Raw genomic sequence first — 22,136 nt, forward strand, 5'->3', positions numbered from 1 at the left:
TCTTTCTTTCCTCACACATCAAGCTGACACACTGCGATATAACTGAAAATATTGTTCAAAGGGGCATAAAACCCAACTCATACTACTGGGGACCATTTTCTGTGGCCAAGAGACACCATCTTTCAGTATTGAGCAGACACTGAAGCCAAAAACACCCTCAAGTTTGGCTACTCATGTCAGTGTTATTTTGTTTGTTTGTTTTTTAATGCCGCACTCAGCAATATTCAACCTATATGACGGCGGTCTGTAAATAATGAGTCTGGACCAGACAATCCAGTCATTGACATCATGAGCATCAATCCACGCAATTGGGATACAATGACATATAGCAAACCAAGTCAGCGAGTCTGACCACTATATCCCGTTAGTCGCCTCTTATGACAAGCATAGTCGCCTTTATGGCAAGTATGGGTTGCTGAAGACCTATTCTACCCCGGACCTTCACGGGTCCATGTCAGTGTTAACATTGGCTTGTTACCTGTGCTTATATACACTGGACCTTGTGGCGCCACAAGGAAAACAATACAATTATTTATGTTAATGTGATCTAAAAAAATAAAAGTGAAAATGGAAACTTTAAAAATATTTATTTAGATAATGTTTTAACTTTTTATACATTGAGTTATCAGACATACAAGCAGACTTTAACAGAACCAAAATGAATGTTAATGACTAAAATGTTCAAATACATACATTAGGTATAATCTGATGTTTCTAAAAGATCTCAAAATAATCCAATAGCCACTTGCAGTGTTCAAGTTCCCTGGTGGATGTTTTGAGACATGTTGCTGTTGACGCGAAGAAGACTCCTCCAGAACATCCAGTCATCACCTCATCCTGACAAGTTCCCTGGTAGCTGCTTTGAGACACACGTTGAAGTTGACATGCAGATGACTCCTCCAGAACCTTCGGACGCGGCACCAGGTTGCGATGGGGAAACAGGGGCTGCCAATTCCGTGGAACACACGGGCTATAGATCTCCCTGTGAGGTTGTGCTCCTGTCCATACAAAGTGATGAACTGACGTGCATCCACGATCACCTGATCAAGATCTCGGGGACACAGGATCTGAAGAGACATAGGAATACACTAACCATGTGTTTAGAGAGTGAGTGAGTTGGGTTTTACACCGCTTTTAACAGTATTCCAGTTATATTGCAGCGAGTCAGCTTAATGTTGGAGGAAAGCCCGAAGTGATGCAGGTCTCTGAAGTTTACCACTTCGGTGAATCCCACAAGCATGGGTATGGTGCTGACAAACCTAGAAACATAATCGGGGCGAACCGGGATTCGATCCCACAATCATAGGTTTCTGGCGTGTGCAAGGGACTCAACTCTGCAAAGTGAATCGCAGCGCCTTAGACGATTGGGCCACCTGTGCCCCCGATGTGTTTAGAGAATCTTACTGATTGTCTTTTGATATCAAATCTATTGAGGCTTAAGAATCTGGAAACTTACTATTCAAATCATGTAAAAAAAAAGAAACCAAACCAAAATTCAGACCTGGCTTAGTTTGATTGAGTCTGCAAATTTTAATACAAAACACAACCCAGAAGCTGGCTTACTCTTTCACATGTAACCAAAAGCTAATGTCAACTGAACAATGACCTCCACCTTCCACAGCAGCATCCCTCATCTCAATCACATTCCTTCTCAAGGTAGCCAGCCATCAACTACTTCATATCAATTGCATCTTATTCCTAAAACAAGGCTTACATTACTGTGCAATTTTTGGCATCACAGGGTTTTTCGACATGTACGTCCTCACTGGTAGTCATGACACTTATGCTGTGTAAGGGACTTCCACTACTTAGGTCATGACTTGTTTAGGTCATGTAACCTTACATCTTACAACCTTGGGGGAGGACTTCATGGACTGCTTCTATTCCTGAACCTTCACCTACCTGCCTAATACATTAATTCTTCTGAAAATCTGAACTAAACTTGATCAATATTGCCTTTTTTCTCATCATGTTAATTACTGACTTTGCTTTCAACAAGACTAACGTCAGTATTCCTACCTCGTGGTGTCGCGCCCTTACTTCCAACATTTGAACGAGCTATTTGCAAGCCATATGTCAGCATCTCCCTCGAAGTCTGAACTCTAACTTTGCTGTCAGCATCACGTATACCAATATTTCATGTCCTTTTGAACTTTTACTCCAACCTTTGACCTTCCTCTAACCTAGCTATCTGACATGCTGCTGATGTCTTACCATCACCCTTTGACCTACCCAAACTTCTGACCTTGAACCTGTAGCCTACCTGGTCAGGCTTCTGACCTTGAACCAGTGACCTACCTTGTCAGACTTCTGACCTTTAACCAGTGACCTACCTGGTCCGACTTCTGACTTTCAACGTTTGACCTACCCCCTTTGACATTGTCTGACGTCTGACCTTCAACCTGTGACCTACCCGGTCCGACTTCTGATCTTTAACCAGTGACCTACCTTGTCTGACTTCTGATCTTCAACCTGTGATCTACCCGGTCCGACTTCTGACCTTAAACCAGTGACCAACACGGTCTGAATTCTGACCTTCAACCTTTGACCTACCCCCTTTGACCTACCCAAACTTCTGACCTTCAACCTGTAACCTACCTGGTCAGACTCCTTACCTTTAACCAGTGACCTACCTTGTCTGACTTCTGACCTTCAACCTGTGACCTACTTTGTCTGACTTCTGAACTTCAACCTGTGACCTACCCGGTCCGACTTCTCACCTTAAACCAGTGACCTACCTTGTCTGACTTCTGACCTTAACCTGTGACCTACCCGGTCCGACTTCTCACCTTCAACCAGTGACCTACCTTGTCTGACTTTTGACCTTCAACCTGTGACCTACCTGGTCAGACTCGGATTCCTCTTCCTCCATCCTACTCAGTGCTGACTTCTTATCCTCAAAGAAATTCTCCATCAACTGTCTGAGCTTGTCACTCTTGTTAATGTTGGCCTCGTCCGCACACATCCAGTAGCTCTTGTGGGCACAACTGTACATAACAAGAGAGTAAGTCAATTGACGTTGTTTGACGCCGCAATCAGCAATATTCCAACTAGATCAAAATTGCCCATAAATATCACCATCTGTACCAGACATATCTGTGGATGATACTGTGAGCAATGACCAACGCTGCTGGGTTACGATGGCACGCAATCAGCCATGACACTGAGTACTTCAGTTTGGCCATCCCTATTTTTTTTATGTTTCTCATCACCAGCCTCAACCAGCACAATAGCAGGAGGGTGAAATTAAAAAAAAAAAAAAAAATTTAAAAAAAAATGTTTTTCATGAATTGTGTTACTTATTTTATGAAATTTTAAAGTGAAGAACACCTTGCAACAGCCCACAAATTCATTTATGTTGTTGATCGAGTCGCTTTCCTTTGGAAGCAAATTTTTAGTAAATATAGCTGAAAAAAGATCAAACTGACCTGTTTTTTCAGTGTGCAATTGTAGGATATTTTTCTTATCACATCAGGGCATAAATTTTCACAGTGGCGGTAAAATTGAGATGAGAAATCTTTTTATTTTTTCACATCAGAATGAAAATTCAGGGCTGGTGGAGATGGAAAACATGGAAAAAAATACCAACAACCTTATATCATAGCATGGCATCTTATTATGTGAGGAAACCAAAAGTGACATTTTGATGAAACCCATGTGTGAGTGAGTGAGTGAGTGAGTGAGTTGAGTTTAACGCTGCTTTAAACAGTATTCCATTTCATGGCATGTCAGTTTGATGTGGGAGGCTCAGCCCAAATTGATGCAGGTCTTAGATGTCACCTCTTTCATAAAACCCACGAGCATGGGTATGTTGCTGACAAATCTAGAAGCAATTTCAAATGATTTCAGTACCGGTATTCGTTTTTACCTTCTGAGTGAGTTGTAAAGCAGATTGAGCTGGTAGAGTTCAGTCCCTTCTTGACGCGTAACTCTCTTGTGTAGAAAATCCACAATGTTATCCATTTCCTCCTGATTCAGATCACCAGGGGAACGCAGGTGGAACGCCAGTTCTGAGAACTCCACCAGCACACCAGACTTAGATGTTATCTGAGCCCCTGGGAACAGGAAGAAATATTTTTTTTAAATGAGTGAGTGAGTGAGTGCAATGAGTTTAATGCTGCTTTGAACACTCTGTTATATCTAGGCATGTCTGTTTCATGTAGGAGTGAAGTTTAAGGCTTAAAAAAATAAAAGAACAGGTTCTCAGGCAATGAAATATAGTGCAAGCTGGCAGTGTTTTTTTTGCTTGTTCAAACTAGTAACAAAATAAACTGTTGTGTTCCATCAACCTGGGAAGAACCTCCCTACATAAACAAGCATACAAACTCCTATTGCCGTCATTACCATAACTAGATATGCACTTTAAAGCAGTGTGCATGTAAAGGGAAGTAACTGCGGGCTATAATGAATCGCATTGTGTATAAGTATTGTGATTTTTATATTTTTTTTAAAATGGAAATAATAACGAAACATACGGGCAGACTTTATGATGATGTCGGCAGTGCCTGAGAACCAAGAATATTTTTTTAGCCTAATGCTGACAAGCCAAGGGTTATAATCAGGGCACATCTCGGAATTGAACCATGATCACTGGATCCTGACATACCTGAGGGACACAACTCTGCAGAGAGAATTGCAACCTCTGAAATAACAGGTCTGAAAGTCTAAATTCCTTATAATGCAAATCATAGTGAGCAACATTGTGACTCCACCCATCTGTACTCTAAATGTAATGATTTGAAAAAATGACAGTGAACATTATTTTATCAGTAATACTCCCTCCTCAAACACCAGTTTTAGGGTCAATAACTCCATCATCACATTCACAAAAAACACATGTGTAGTCAACTGCTATATAGTGATATTGAAAAGGTTTTCATCCTTTGAACGGTGTGAAACTAAATCATGATATCGAAAGGATGATACACTGTCCTTAAACTTTCTGAATGCACGTGAAATGGATCACATGAACAAACAAGCATCAAGAACACCACCCAGCTGCCAATTCTGGTTGAATGAACAAATAGACATACTGTTGAATTTCACCAAATGTATGCTGAACAAAAATGATCATGAAGATATTATGGGATATTTTTATGCAATTGTGTGCTTAGTCTTAACAAGAAGGAAAATATCCTAAAAAATCTTCAAGATCCCAAATGTTTCAGTATATCAGTAAGAAACAGTAGCGACTTTTTAAAGGCTTGAAATGCATGCATGGCATCAAATCACTTTGTGACTGCTGTTCAATGAAACATGAAAAGTTATACTTGTGAGTTGTGACATCAGAAGACAACAAAATCCAAGCTAGTGAATGCCGACGATGAATGTGGTCACTTGAAGATTAGCTTCTCATTGCAGCTTGAATTTGTTTGTTTGTTAAGCGCCGCACTCAGCAATATTCCAGCTATTTGACGGCAGCCTGTAAATAATCGAATCGGGACCAGACAATCCAGTGATTGACATTATGAGCATTGATCCACGCAATTGGTATACGATGACATGCATCAACCAAGTCAGCGAGCCTGACCACCTGATCCAGTTAGTCGCCCGCAGTTAGAAAGTGGTCATTTAGTTCCCATCACCTGGGAGATAAATGTATTTTTGCAAGAGTATTTTTCGCAAACATGTTGAGGCCTGTGTCCTCTTGGGAATTTTAGTGTGCTATGAAGAAAAATACTTATGATCCATTTTCAAACTCACTGTTTGTTTGTTGTTTAACACCGCACTCAGCAATATCCAGTGATATATCTATGCAATAGGGATACAAAGACATGCATCAAACCAGTCAGTGAGTCTGACAACCTGATCCTGTTAGTCTCCCCTTACAACAAGCATGTGTTTCAAGAATTTGTACCCTGATAATTAAATTGTAATAGCCACTTTGACAGGTATGTCAGTCATGTCAAGGAATGTCATCCTTAATAGCGACAAAAAATATTTCCATGATCTTAAGAAACCTGTGCTGAGCAGAGTCCATTTGTACAATTCCAAATGTGTTTATGAATCAATATTGTGTAGTGATGACTGACTGACTGAGTATGGTTTTACACGCTTTTAGCAATATTCCAGCAATATCAGGGCGGGGGACACCAGAAATGGGCTTCACACATTGTACCCATGTCGGGAATCGAACCAGGGTCTTCGGCGTGACGAGCGAACGCTTTAACCACTAGGCTACCCGACCGCCCCTGTGTAGTGATGATACCACATGTTCACGAAAAGGTTAGTGTATCTTGCCCCAAAGGCTTCCGGATGTCTGATGCAATTCCGTTTAGATTTGTCCTATGATTCCATATTTTTTTCTCCAGTGAACATTTGACTTGTGACAGGTGTCACCGGTGGTGCAGGATACGCTCACCCTTTTGCAAACACCTGGTTAACTGATAATGGGATCAATCGCTACACTCCTGACCCGTGAAGATCCGGGTTAGAATAGGTCTTCAGCATGCTTGCCGTAAAAGGCGACTATGCTTGTCGTAAAAGGCGACTAACGGGATCAGGTGGTCAGGCTCGCTGACTTGGTTGATGCATGTTATTGATCCCAATTGTGTGGATCGATGCTCATGATATCAATCACTGGATTGTTTGGTCCAGACTTGATTATTTACAGACCGCCGTCATATAGCTGGAATATTGCTGAGTGCGGCGTTAAACAAGCAACCAACCAACGTTACACTCCTACTAACAAGTCAATTCAGAGGACAGTCCTAAGTTTAGCTCTAAGCTCTGACAGCCCTGGCAGGATTTGGCAGGACATATTTCTGACAGGAATTGTAGGGTACAGATTCCCAGTGACCGACCAGTATCCTAAACAACCCTGACACACATTAAAGAAGCAGAACTTCATCTCAGCTCAAACACCATGACAACACAACATAACAATGATTATCAAAAGCTTCATTCTGTCAAAGGCCTTTGGTTTGCTTTTAAGAACCATCTATCAATTCCTCAACTTCTTGGCTTGTCACACCAAAGGCAATTACTGTTGGGTCAATTCGAAGGAAGGATACAACCGGCAGACACCTTTGTAATCTCCATCAAAGATGTCAGAAAGCTACATTACAAATTCAACAATTTTCGGTATTCATATGCAGGTTATTTAAAGTGGGTACAACCTGTCAATGAAGTTGAAATATTTTTCAGGAAATTATATTCCAGTAATTTCATTCCATTTTTCCAAGAAAAGACTGATGTAAATACACAAGATGAGAAACTAGGTGTTATCAAGAGTGAGTGTGTCGGGTTTATTGCCGCTTTTAACAATATTCTAGCAATATCACGGTGTGCCAGCTTAATGTTGGAGGAAAGCCCGAAGTGATGCAGATCTCAGACGTTTACCACTTCGGTGAAACCCACGAACACGGGTATGGTGCTGACAAACCTAGAAACATTATCGAGGCGAACCGGGATTCGAACCCACAATCATAGGTTAATGGCATATCCAAGGGACGCAACTCTGCACAGCCAATCACGGCGTCTTAGATGACTGGGCTGGTGTTATCAAGAACAAGTGCATGTCAATAGTGAGTTCAACGCCTCCTTTGAACATCGTCCCACTCATATCGCAGCATGTCAGCTTGATGTGTGAAGGAGGTTAAAAGTGATGCAGCACTTAGACCTTTACCACTTTGTTTCAACTAACATCTAGTCTCTGAAATGAACATATTTTAACAAAAACAACAGTTGTCAAATTATAGTTATAAAACATAATAAAAAGGATCCCAGAGACTTTCTTCATTTTCAGATGATACTGCAGTAATCTAGACTTGCCAAACATTATAGACTTGCATGGGGTGTATTGAATATATTTGTTTCTGGATCTGTATGACAGTCTACACGTTGTTGAATATACAGGTCTATTGCTGACAAACCTAGGAGCATAATCCGCGTAAACAGAAGTCAAACGAGTTTCCAATACCAAAAGGCAATGGAGATTATACGAATACATGATTTTTGCATGATTGGAGTATAAAGGAAACAGCTGTAGATTTGAATCAAAAAAGGGGATTTAATAATAAATGAACCAAAAATAGATACTGTATATTCCAAATGATGGCAGGTGAATATAATTTCCATGCATTGAAATCATCATGGAATAGATTCCAAGTAGCTTTCAAAACAGTGTCCAATGTTCAAGAGCAATAAAGATAACATGAATATTGCATGTGCTTTGTCTGATGTAGGCAGACAGGGAACAGGTGTTGGCCTGGATCAATATGGAGACTGAATAAACAATATAAAAAAAATGAAATAAATATTGTTAGTCACAAATGCTGGCATGTCATATTTGGTATCTAACAATAATGACTGAACATATCTTTGCATTTCATATTATATATTTATAGAACAATAGTTATCATTGTTAATAATTCTAAGAACACTACCTCTATTACATCTCTGCCATAAATCCTGTATTTTGGCTTCAGTCACACTGACAAAAACTTTCAGATTGTCTTGAGGACTTGAAAATCAGAAATGTGTCAAGAATCAGTCAAATATGTGAGATCTTCATTCAAATTACCATGACATTTGCTGATCTTGATTGTGATAATGATGTCATTTCTAATCTATTTCTGCTTAATAACTTCATCTCGGATTTTGTGACCTTAATACTGGTGATGACGTCACTTCCGGTATGTCACTTCCCCTTTTCCATGTAATGATGTCTCTCTAGGTCTATTTCTACCCCAAGACGTTATTTCCTGATTAGATGGACCCTGTTCGGCTATATCTGGTGCTGACGTCACTTCCGGTATGTCACTTCCCCTTTTCCATGTAATGATGTCTCTATAGGTCTATTTCTACCCCAAGACGTTATTTCCTGATTAGATGGACCCTGTTCGGCTATATCTGGTGCTGACGTCACCTCCGGTAAGGGTCACGCTTCTGGTGCTGACGTCACGTCCGGTCTAATGGAGACAGTTGGTATTCAAGGTGCTACTAATCCATCCTTCACCTAATAGACAGAACAATCAAGGGTGATACTGCTGGTGTCTGATCCCCCCCCTTTTTCTTTATAGAAGAGGTAAAACTATTGCTAGACGATAGTTTGCTCTGCAACAACCAGACCAAGGGAACATATGTCCTGTAAGTCTGGCGACACATCACACAAGTAAAAGATGGAGAAGGTGTTTTGTGAGGCCCATTGACAGTTAGAAACTACTTGCTCTCCTGAGACATGTCCATGAAGCAAGACTCTTGGCTAGGGCTCTCTGATTTCGTGAGCTGAGCTTGATCCGAGACGTGACGTGGAATTCTGAGCCTGTGTATAACTTGAGGCAACTGTAGCTTTTAGCTAGCCTGCTATTGTAGCCTTGGTGATGTCCTTGTTTGAATTAGTCTTACAAGGTAAGAAGAGTCTCTTTCGATGGCGTCTATGTGGGTCTGTTGCCGCAAGATAGAACTTGAGAGCTCTGATGGGACATAAGAGTCTGTCTGGGTGATCCTCTGTTGGTCCTAATGCAGGAATTGTACAGTGTCCATGGCCCAACAGTCCCATAATGGTAGATTGATTCTTGGCTATGAAGTCTGGGAGCGATCTTAGAGTGATTGAGGTCAAATGTTGATAATGGGTGAGACTAGAATAGTCTAAGGCAGCGTGCGTGCGTGGTTAGAGAGATAGCGTACTGAAATACCATGCTGCAGTGTAACATGAAAAACCCACACAGGCACAGTATACAGACTCCGAGCCAACCAGTCCTAGTGTTAGCCCCTTAATGCCGAGTGCCAAACAGGGTAACAACAAGTACCATTGTTTAATGTCTTCAAGTATGACGCTGCCGGGGATCAAACCCCGGACATTCCGCTCTCCGGGCAGATGCTCAACCATTAGTCCCTGGAGGCTGTCGATTTGCAAAGGAAGAGATTGAAGTCTCATTGCCACCAGGCAGACAGCAATCACCCACAACATAAGCCCACATTGACGATGTCCAAGTGAGCTAAAAGTAAATGTACATTCAAAAGAAACAGGCAGACAAATTCATTTAACTGAGTGCATCAAAATATACTCACTCATGTTTAAAATTTGTAATTTGCCACAAAAACAACTGGATATATTTAAAAAGCTTTTTGGTATTTGTAATATAAAATAAATTTTTGTGCATAAAAATGTTGGATGCATAAATAGTTGGCAACTGCTTATTGGAGTTTGACTATTGGAACTTCATTTCATCCACTTGTGACCAGAGATAAATCGAGATTACTGGCAACTTTCACTTATCGAAAGTCTAAATTCTAAATTCAGGCAGGGAACAGCCTATATATAGTTGCACAAATCTAGTTCACTTGCAATTCAATTATAATTTAATAAATTTAGTTTTAAATATTAAATGGAAAAAAATATCTAAAAAAATTGATGAAGGTATAAATAGTGTTGCATAAACTATTGTGAAAGAGACTGGTTTTATGGCCGTGAAACTGATGTCCACTAGTGTATGAATGACACGATTTACACTAGAAATGATGTAATCAACTCAGCAATGAATACTATACACGGATACGTTGAAGTCCCACAGAACCAAGTCACGATCATGTTGTGTGGTTTGGTTCAGCATGACGTCTTGCCTTGATTGGTTTGGAAAATTACAATTACCAGGATGTTAGAATCACTTCATCGTGGCTTGATTCGATATGGCTTCAATTCGGTATCCATATATGGTAACAACATGTTGACTGACAATATGTCTCCTGTTGCATTGTTCATCAGTCGGCCATTTTGACTTTATACACTGCAAGTGAATGTATGACCATTCTCACTCTGAGTGTGGGATATAGGTCACAAAGTCATCTGAAATAGAGTCAAAATCCTACAAGGTAGGAGAGTGATAAAAAAGGGTAATAATTTATTTGCACTCTATGAAAATTATTGTAGTCAATTTGCTTAAAACAGATTAACCTCATTTTGAAATAGCGGCAGTGAGAACTATATAAGGTCTGATTTTCATGAGATTGAATTTGCCTGAACCAGAACCCATATTGTTTCCATGTAAAGTTTCATTTCACAAACTTCCCTTTAAACATAAATCCATTATGTTATTCATTTCTCAGTTACGTCCATACTTTCAACTTTAGTGCATGCTCAATCAGATTCTGTGTTAGCACTGGTCCCCAGCAACCTATGCTTGTCATAAGTGGCATTTAAATGAATTGGTTAGTCAGTGTCAGTGATTTGGTTGACAATCTCATTAAAATAAGATCTTTTACTCTGACATGATACCTCTCTGAATGGAGATCTGAGGACACCTCCATGAGGTCACATCAGGTGAACTCTCCCATCAGCCAATATTTGTCCAGGATTCTAATTCTCATTACAAATGAGCAAAGCATTCACACAACCATATCTTATTTCTGCACCTCAAAAAACGAACATAATCAGAGAGTTCAAAATACAAAAAGTAAAGCTTCACTATTTCAGTGTGGTAGGTATTTAATACATCGTATCGTTTCTGAGCGTCCATGGCTCCTACACCCAAGAGGGTGGCATCAAGGGATAATTTTGTTCTGTGATGTTTTTGTTTTGCAAACATTGAAATTTCCCAATAGAGATGGTAAAGAAATGAAGAAAACATTTTAGAAACTGATTCCCCCAAGAACCCACAATTCCATTTCTTTAGATTATGTTGTCAAAGTAAGCTAAGGGTTCACCTGACACGACCTGTTTGAGGTGTCATCAAATGTTCACACAGAGAGTAAATTAATGAGATTACCATACCTCCATGTCAGAATATAAGAAATAAATTTTTGAGAGTGAGAATAAATCTCTTATACCCTGCCACGAAGAAAACAGGCTGCACATGGACTTCTCAGTGGGATAGTAAATCCCGCTTCAAAGCAACATGCCCCATGCTTTTTCCGAGTCAATGAAAGTCACGAGACATAGCACAAATTAACCTCAGCTCAATCAAACAGCTGTTTTCTATCAATTCTGAAGTTGTTTTAAAAGCAGATTAAAATATGTCGGTCAGATAAATTCCTCTGGCGTCTGGCTCGTGGTATAAAGCCTAACGCGGAACGCATTAAACCCCATGTATCCATCATGATCCTGCTACAACTTCTATTGTCCATGACTAAGTAGCATGTTGTTCATAATATCAACCACTAGTTTGTCTTGTCCTGACTCAATTATTTACTAGTCACTGTCATACACCTGGATTAATCAAGACTCCAGTGTTAAAACATTCTGCTCACTCATGTCACAGAACATACCAACATCTGGTGCTATTATTAAATCATTACTATAAATTTCAAATATCAAGTACATCTGTTGGCAAAGTCAGTATAATTTCATTTTTGGAAGCTGTATACAAAGCAACAGCTTAGGGCATCTTCATCAGTCATGACGCCCATCCTCACTCCACACCCACCCTTCCCAAGTTAGGAATCCTGACTCGCCTTCTGAACACGTTTTACCACCATCTTCTCCACCATCTTCATCAGTCATGACGTCCATCCTCCCTCCACACCCACCCTTCCCAAGTTAGGAATCCTGACCTGCCTTCTGAGAAGGTTTTACCCCCAAATCCCAAAGTGTCACCTTGTCCAGCCCAGTTCCACTGCAGCAGCTTGACCTCTCTCTTGACCGGCCCTGAGTCCCATCCCATGGTGTCGCTGACCTCCACAATAGGGAACTCTACACTGTTGGCGTTGGAGAAGGACTTGCCCTCCATCTTCTGTCTGGCAATAGCCACTGCCACAGGGGGGCACTGAAACAGGCAAAATATTCCAATAGTTACAGTACAAGGCCATTCCAATGGGATCTTGGCGCTATGATGATCGCAATATGTGAAAATGTCAACGCCAGATAAAAAGCAGTCTTGATTATCTGCTGAAACAGATTTCATTGTTCTACTGGGCGTAAATAGTGGCAAAATCACAATGGAAATTACATGAATGGATCACTGCATAACAAGTTTGTTGCATGATGCTGCGCAGCATTAACTCAATACTCACCATAGGGGTTTTATGATCACGCTAAGATATCTTTTTGGAATGGTCCAGGAAGAGAACTAAATGACAGTTTGTGGTTCAGGATTCATAGTTTAACATTGACCTAAGATGGTAGTTGTGCTAAGATATCTTTGTGGAATAGTCCAGGAAGAGAACTCGATGACAGTTTGCGGTTTAAATTAATTGTATCCATGAACTTCTTGAATACACTGAAATCTTTTTACAACATTTGAGTTGCCTTTTATGCCATGACCCATTCAAGTGGGTGATTGAGTTAAGTCTCCACTTTGGGTATAATTTCAATCCCCACAAAGACTTGATCCACATTTAAGGATCATAATCAAGTCTGGATTCGAACCACAAACAATGAATCCTTGTACTATAATGGAAAGTATCTCAGTAAGGCAAGTTGCTGTAGTAAATGGTCCACCAATGATCCGGTGAGACAGAGACACATCTGGGATTCGAACCACAAACAATGAATCCTTCAGGGTTTTACAAGCCGCACAAGTGTGCCTCCAGTACACAAACATGTAGAGAATGGAAGCAGAAACAGAATACACATGCATCTCCTGGGACTCACAAAAATATACATTGTATCTACAGCCCATAAAGCGCAGTGATCGATGTCATTTCATCCATCAATCATGGCCCCTGTCCACATGATCTTTGATTCATTCCAGGTTCTGATGAATTTGTCAAAATGTACAGTACATGATACCATTTTATTACTTTACAGGACCCTCATATTGCCTGCAGGGACCCTTAAAATTAATTATTAAGCTTCCTGGACCCGCACTTTTGTAAGTCAAGGTAAAACCCTTGGCCCCGTTCCTCAAAGCGATCTTAGCACTATGATCGTAAGCCTATGTTAAAGTAGAGACTTACGATAAAGTTAGCGCTAAGATCACTTTGAGGAATGGGACCCTGGATCCTAGTACTGTAATGGAAATAACTCCACAGCATGGTCCACTGCATGGTCCCTCTGTAAGGTAGGTATCTGAATGCTGCTGTAAGGTAGGTATCTGCATGCTGCTGTAAGGTGGTATCTGCATGCTGCTGTAAGGTAGGTATCTGCATGCTGCTGTAAGGTAGGTATCTGCATGCTGCTGTAAGGTAGGTATCTGCAAGCTGCTGTAAGGTAGGTATCTGCATGCTGCTGTAAGGTGGTATCTGCATGCTGCTGTAAGGTAGGTATCTGCATGCTGCTGTAAGGTAGGTATCTGCATGCTGCTGTAAGGTAGGTATCTGCATGCTGCTGTAAGGTAGGTATCTGCAAGCTGCTGTAAGGTAGGTATCTGCATGCTGCTGTAAGGTAGGTAGGTATCTGCATGCTGCTGTAAGGTGGTATCTGCATGCTGCTGTAAGGTAGGTATCTGCATGCTGCTGTAAGGTAGGTATCTGCATGCTGCTGTAAGGTAGGTAGGTATCTGCATGCTGCTGTAAGGTAGGTATCTGCATGCTGCTGTAAGGTAGGTATCTGCATGCTGCTGTAAGGTAGGTATCTGCATGCTGCTGTAAGGTAGGTATCTGCATGCTGCTGTAAGGTAGGTATCTGCATGCTGCTGTAAGGTAGGTATCTGCATGCTGCTGTAAGGTAGGTATCTGCATGCTGCTGTAAGGTAGGTATCTGCATGCTGCTGTAAGGTAGGTATCTGCATGCTGCTGTAAGGTAGGTATCTGCATGCTGCTGTAAGGTAGGTATCTGCATGCTGCTGTAAGGTAGGTATCTGCATGCTGCTGTAAGGTAGGTATCTGCATGCTGCTGTAAGGTAGGTATCTGCATGCTGCTGTAAGGTAGGTATCTGCATGCTGCTGTAAGGTAGGTAGGTATCTGCATGCTGCTGTAAGGTAGGTATCTGCATGCTGCTGTAAGGTAGGTATCTGCATGCTGCTGTAAGGTAGGTATCTGCATGCTGCTGTAAGGTAGGTATCTGCATGCTGCTGTAAGGTAGGTATCTGCATGCTGCTGTAAGGTAGGTATCTGCATGCTGCTGTAAGGTGGTATCTGCATGCTGCTGTAAGGTGGTATCTGCATGCTGCTGTAAGGTAGGTATCTGCATGCTGCTGTAAGGTGGTATCTGCATGCTGCTGTAAGGTGGTATCTGCATGCTGCTGTAAGGTAGGTATCTGCATGCTGCTGTAAGGTAGGTATCTGCATGCTGCTGTAAGGTAGGTATCTGCATGCTGCTGTAAGGTAGGTATCTGCATGCTGCTGTAAGGTAGGTAGGTATCTGCATGCTGCTGTAAGGTAGGTATCTGCATGCTGCTGTAAGGTGGTATCTGCATGCTGCTGTAAGGTAGGTATCTGCATGCTGCTGTAAGGTAGGTATCTGCATGCTGCTGTAAGGTAGGTATCTGCATGCTGCTGTAAGGTAGGTAGGTATCTGCATGCTGCTGTAAGGTAGGTAGGTATCTGCATGCTGCTGTAAGGTAGGTATCTGCATGCTGCTGTAAGGTAGGTATCTGCATGCTGCTGTAAGGTAGGTAGGTATCTGCATGCTGCTGTAAGGTAGGTATCTGCATGCTGCTGTAAGGTAGGTATCTGCATGCTGCTGTAAGGTGGTATCTGCATGCTGCTGTAAGGTGGTATCTGCATGCTGCTGTAAGGTGGTATCTGCATGGTCCCTCTGTAAGGTAGGTATCTGCATGCTGCTGTAAGGTAGGTATCTGCATGCTGCTGTAAGGTGGTATCTGCATGCTGCTGTAAGGTGGTATCTGCATGCTGCTGTAAGGTAGGTATCTGCATGCTGCTGTAAGGTAGGTATCTGCATGCTGCTGTAAGGTGGTATCTGCATGCTGCTGTAAGGTAGGTATCTGCATGCTGCTGTAAGGTAGGTATCTGCAAGCTGCTGTAAGGTAGGTATCTGCATGCTGCTGTAAGGTGGTATCTGCATGCTGCTGTAAGGTGGTATCTGCATGCTGCTGTAAGGTAGGTATCTGCAAGCTGCTGTAAGGTAGGTATCTGCATGCTGCTGTAAGGTGGTATCTGCATGCTGCTGTAAGGTGGTATCTGCATGCTGCTGTAAGGTGGTATCTGCATGCTGCTGTAAGGTAGGTATCTGCATGCTGCTGTAAGGTGGTATCTGCATGCTGCTGTAAGGTAGGTATCTGCATGCTGATGTAAGGTAGGTATCTGCATGCTGCTGTAAGGTAGGTATCTGCATGCTGCTGTAAGGTAGGTATCTGCATGCTGCTGTAAGGTAGGTATCTGCATGCTGCTGTAAGGTAGGTATCTGCATGCTGCTGTAAGGTAGGTATCTGCATGCTGATGTAAGGTAGGTATCTGCATGCTGCTGTAAGGTAGGTATCTGCATGCTGATGTAAGGTAGGTATCTGCATGCTGCTGTAAGGTAGGTATCTGCATGCTGCTGTAAGGTAGGTATCTGCATGCTGCTGTAAGGTAGGTATCTGCATGCTGATGTAAGGTAGGTATCTGCATGCTGCTGTAAGGTAGGTATCTGCATGCTGCTGTAAGGTAGGTATCTGCATGCTGCTGTAAGGTAGGTATCTGCATGCTGCTGTAAGGTAGGTATCTGCATGCTGCTGTAAGGTAGGTATCTGCATGCTGCTGTAAGGTAGGTATCTGCATGCTGCTGTAAGGTAGGTAGGTATCTGCATGCTGCTGTAAGGTAGGTATCTGCATGCTGCTGTAAGGTAGGTATCTGCATGCTGCTGTAAGGTGGTATCTGCATGCTGCTGTAAGGTGGTATCTGCATGCTGCTGTAAGGTGGTATCTGCATGGTCCCTCTGTAAGGTAGGTATCTGCATGCTGCTGTAAGGTAGGTATCTGCATGCTGCTGTAAGGTGGTATCTGCATGCTGCTGTAAGGTGGTATCTGCATGCTGCTGTAAGGTAGGTATCTGCATGCTGCTGTAAGGTAGGTATCTGCATGCTGCTGTAAGGTGGTATCTGCATGCTGCTGTAAGGTAGGTATCTGCATGCTGCTGTAAGGTAGGTATCTGCAAGCTGCTGTAAGGTAGGTATCTGCATGCTGCTGTAAGGTGGTATCTGCATGCTGCTGTAAGGTGGTATCTGCATGCTGCTGTAAGGTAGGTATCTGCAAGCTGCTGTAAGGTAGGTATCTGCATGCTGCTGTAAGGTGGTATCTGCATGCTGCTGTAAGGTGGTATCTGCATGCTGCTGTAAGGTGGTATCTGCATGCTGCTGTAAGGTAGGTATCTGCATGCTGCTGTAAGGTGGTATCTGCATGCTGCTGTAAGGTAGGTATCTGCATGCTGATGTAAGGTAGGTATCTGCATGCTGCTGTAAGGTAGGTATCTGCATGCTGCTGTAAGGTAGGTATCTGCATGCTGCTGTAAGGTAGGTATCTGCATGCTGCTGTAAGGTAGGTATCTGCATGCTGCTGTAAGGTAGGTATCTGCATGCTGATGTAAGGTAGGTATCTGCATGCTGCTGTAAGGTAGGTATCTGCATGCTGATGTAAGGTAGGTATCTGCATGCTGCTGTAAGGTAGGTATCTGCATGCTGCTGTAAGGTAGGTATCTGCATGCTGCTGTAAGGTAGGTATCTGCATGCTGATGTAAGGTAGGTATCTGCATGCTGCTGTAAGGTAGGTATCTGCATGCTGATGTAAGGTAGGTATCTGCAAGCTGCTGTAAGGTAGGTATCTGCATGCTGCTGTACTCACCTTCTTGGACACAGCCTGCAGCTGTGGTGGGCCTCCGTAACACAGAACCTTACACGTGGCATACACCGGCTGTAGGTTCTCCAGACAGTTCTCGGGGACCAGCTCAAGGTAGCACAGCAGGGTGCCAATTCCTGCACGGCAAGATCAGGGTGAGTGAGTGAATGGAATAGGTTTTATTCAAAACTGAACAAAGTCTTCGGCCTTCACTACACTTCCGTTAAAATATTTTCCTGTTTGTTTGTTGTTTAATGCCATGATGACATCCTGTAAATCATTGAGTCTGTTTCATTGAAAATATTAATTTAGAAATACATAATGGATCAACACAGACATTGACTCCTCAAGATTATGGCTTATTTGTTGTTTTATCTCTTACTCCGCAATGTTCCAGATAAATGAAGACAGTCTGTAAATAATCAGGACCCGATACCAATTGATTGATATCATAATCAGTGCACCACGTAGTCGGCAGGCTCAATGTCACACAATCAATCAAGTCACTGAGACTGATTAATCCCCCAGATTATTGGGGACCTATTCCAACCCAAAATTGATAGCAATTAAGGGCACTTTGTTCGGACCAAGTTTCATTCAAGCTTTTCAAAACTTTCTTTGTCTGTCTGATTTGTCATGATGTATATCAAGCAAGCAACTAATGCCCCTACACACACAGAGATAATGCCTCAGTTTTACAGATGCCATAGAGTCACCTAGATTGTAGACTAACACTTCGTCTTTGAAAACACATATTTTTCAAAGAAACAAGCACTTTTTAAGTGAAAAGGAGCCCCCATTGAGATGGAAGACTCAGAATCTGAACCTGTGGAAAATCTAGACTTGCTTCATTTAGGACAAAAGCATTATAGTAAGGGCTGGGCAGAAGGGGAAATAATATGGTTCAAGGACTGTGAGATAGACTACCTAGAATGCAAAAAGGATGTGCAGCTAACTTTGATGACAATGTGTGCAAAAGTTTCTATGGCTTCAAAAGAAGATCAGGCCCGTGAAGGTCCGGGGTAGAATATAGGTCTTCAGCAACCCATGCTTGCCGTAAAAGGTGACAATGGTTGTCGTAAGAGGTAACTAACAGGATCGGGTTGTCAGGCTCGCTGACTTTGTTGATGCATGTCATCGATCCCAATTTGTTTGGATCGATGCTCATGATATTAATCACTGGATTGTCTGGTCCAGATTTGATTATTTACAGACTGACATCATATAGCTGGAATATTGCTGAGTGCGGCGTAAAACAACAAAACCAACAACCAACAAACCAACCAACCAATCAAAAGAAGATGCAATACATGGCCATTGTATTCACATGAAGAAGTAGAGCCTTGTTTGTATCTCACAATCAACTGCCCATTTTAGCTTGTTCCAAGAACATCTAACAGGTTGTAAACAATTCTTATAGGAGGCAGACTTTTTTAAATGTGAGAATGAAGATATGATGAATAATTTATTTAATATGATCACCTATTTTAATGATCTGGTCTTCGGTTCAGAAAATAACCTCATAAAGCATAGGAGTTACCTAAGTCACAGCACAAAGACAAGTTGGTGATAGGCCTGGGCTTTTGGGCCTGTTCTTATGAAAACTGACCAGGAGCAAGGGATGTGTGAGGGAATACAAAGTGACTCAGCTGAATCTGGTATTTGAACCTACTGGCAGCTGATCCTGGCATGAATAAGGGGACATAACTCTGATACATATTGTTGTGCCTTAGACCACTTGGCCACGTGTGCCCCAGTAATTACCTGAAATCAGTTCTAAACAAGACTAACCTTCCTCTCGAATATCCAGATCAGTGACCGTTCTGTCAATCGGCAATGCCCTCTCGTGGCCGGGACATATTCGAGATGGTAATGTCACATTTTCTTTTTGATTGAGATCCTCATCTGTCTGAATAAGAAAACAAATACAGAAACATCAATATCAAGCACAAAACATTGTTATTTAAAACACAGTCATCTTGCAAAATTTCCATTTTCAAAGACATCATATGGTCACATCAAAGATGCACAATGCTCCTACGTCTCATGCCTATTTCAGATCATCCTAATGTACTAATTTGAGCCATCTAGGAGAGTATCAATCGATTAAAACATTGATGCATCGCAATAGATCATTGCAGGATGGCAATATATCAGTGAGAAGTTAAAACATCAACGGTTGAGACTGATGCTATGTGCACTATCCACAGAATGGATAGACTAATAATACAAAAATAGAAGATATTAATACTGTCAATCATTACTTTATTATTTCTCTGAATACAAAATACACATTGAATGAATGGACACAACACATGGGTATCCATTCAGAAATAGGTCATATTTCGTAATCAGACAATAATGGGAAGAAAACAACTCTCACTCCTCCACAACCTGAACCTCGAGCTCCCAAGTAATCTGCTTGGGGAAGGCATCGTGGCATGGCTTTGTCATCATTTTGAACATCTATGTTGCAAGGCACTAACCCTTGACAGTAATCTTCACCATAATCCTCCCACGCATGACATTATTTCTACATAAATAACTTTAAGTGGTTCCCTGGCATTTGATTGGCTAAGCAAGCAAATCTTTTTATGTTTATGTTTCTATAAACCCAGAAGCAATTAGGCCAGATGCACACTAATGGACTACCAATTCTTGAATGGCTGACAACAGAGGGGGTGGGGCTTGTGTTATGTTATTGTTATGATCGTTGTCACTGGTTTCGTATCACTGACTACATATTTTTAATATCGATGATTCAAAAAGCAGCCTTTGAAGTTATTCTTGTTGACATGTCCAAGAATAAAGTCAAGGTCTAGACACTGTGGGTTTTTACAAACTTCATAATAACCTGTAAGTTTGCTTAAGTCAGTATTTATAAGCATTATAACAATCTGTGTGCGTGCGTGCATGTATGCGTACGTGTGTGCATGCGTGCATGCGTGCGTGCGTGCGTGCCTGCGTGAGTGTGCATGTGTTGGTGTGGGTGTGGGTGTGGGTGTGGGTGTGGGAGTGTGGGTGCAGTATTCTGGACTAATGCTGATTTTATAGTGCTATTCCACTGAGATACCATGCTGCAGTTTAACATGAATTCCCCACTCAGACATGCACAAATCCAATCAAACCCAGACCTTCTGCTCTCCGGGAAGATGCTCTACCACAAGACCAAAAAGGCGGTCAGGTCTTTACAAACCTCTAGCAGTAATATAGTACCTGCATTAACCTTATAAAGATATGAAACCTTCCTGTATACTTCATGGTATTTCATTATCAAGCAAGCTCACTACCAATTCAGCCATTGAGGCCTTGCGGAATGATATTGAAGTCATACTCAGGAAAGGTTTGTTACAAAATACATTTGTTTTTATCATACTGTGCTATCATATCTGAAGCATTTAAAAAGCAAGAAGAAAGAAATCATGAATTTGTTTTAAAGAAATAGCTGCTCATCTCAATTTGGTTACGAGAAACTTGAGTTGCAAGAGTGACTAGGATGAGTCTACTACTGTCTAGGGGACAAACTATGTAACTTTTGTATTTGATTTTGTTCAGTATATGACACATTTTCTCAATATGTTCTGTCATATTTGATCATGGTTGCGAGCTAAATAAAACATTTTATTTTTCAGTTATCCTTTTGATAATCAAGAATAAAACCTCAAACTTTACATTCAGGTCTTACTTTCCCTTGTCCATCTTCCCTGGAATTTACATTCCTGACCCTGACCACTGTCATGTTTTATCCTACACATAAAACAAATAGAATATATATTAAAAATACACATCGCCCAAACCTAATGTCATGGTAAATAGTCTTGCAGAATTGAACCCCAGACAAGAAAACAGAATAATACAATCTGCCTCTCATTTCACTGGCAAAAAACAACATTATTTCCAAGTACAACAATTCCTGCAAATTAGAACAGATGTTCTCCAAGTACCTAGTCACAGACACTGTCTTGTGTGGCATTCATCACTGTCCACTGGCACCACCTAACATTTACCTTTGTGCATGGGATAATTGTCTCCAAACGGATGTCAAGCGATTGTAATTTGGTCAGCACAGAAATGTCCTATTTGGATAATAATGAGACTTCAGACTGCTGCCCCCATGTCCTTTACAAGCAAACACCTACTCTGAATCAGCTCATTGACTCTGAAACCTCAAAGAGTTCAATGTGAAAACAGGAAATTACAGAGCAGTGTCCAAGTTCCATGTAGGAAAAGAAATCCAAATTCCTTTTAAGTTTCTAAAACATACTCCTCTCGTCTTACAAAACTTTGTGAAAATTGTAGACATCCTCAAAAATGAGAACAAAATACTACTACCATTGGTTGGTTTTGTTGACAAAAAAAGGACACATCAGACGAATGGAGGAGGTACATTATCAGCAGTAGTTTTTATATGGTGAAACACCCATGATCAGGGTGAAGAGACACAAAGTTCTCTGGAAAGTGAGTGAGTGAGTTATAGAGTGAGTGAGTGAGTGAGTGAGTGAGTGAGTGAGTGAGGTGATGTTGAGTGAGTGAGTGCAGTATA

General features: G+C 41.5%; 1 protein-coding gene across 1 annotated transcript in view; it reads right to left on the minus strand.

Annotated features, from left to right (window-relative positions):
* Positions 1 to 572: 572 nt before the first annotated feature.
* Positions 573 to 22,136, minus strand: part of LOC124145165 (ATP-dependent DNA helicase Q4-like) — a 436,547-nt gene continuing 414,983 nt past the window's right edge. Inside the window, exons 16-21 of the mRNA XM_048397431.1 lie at positions 19,385 to 19,502; positions 17,600 to 17,730; positions 12,536 to 12,704; positions 3,869 to 4,055; positions 2,843 to 2,987; positions 573 to 1,067 (exon numbers count right to left, since the gene is read on the minus strand). Of these exons, the coding sequence (XP_048253388.1) occupies positions 828 to 1,067; positions 2,843 to 2,987; positions 3,869 to 4,055; positions 12,536 to 12,704; positions 17,600 to 17,730; positions 19,385 to 19,502 (990 nt within the window). The 3' untranslated portion in view covers positions 573 to 827. The remainder of the gene's footprint in view (positions 1,068 to 2,842; positions 2,988 to 3,868; positions 4,056 to 12,535; positions 12,705 to 17,599; positions 17,731 to 19,384; positions 19,503 to 22,136) is intronic.

Source organism: Haliotis rufescens, unplaced genomic scaffold (genome assembly GCF_023055435.1).
Source record: "Haliotis rufescens isolate VD_foot unplaced genomic scaffold, xgHalRufe1.0.p SCAF_17, whole genome shotgun sequence".
NCBI classification, from domain to species: Eukaryota; Metazoa; Mollusca; class Gastropoda; order Lepetellida; family Haliotidae; genus Haliotis; species Haliotis rufescens.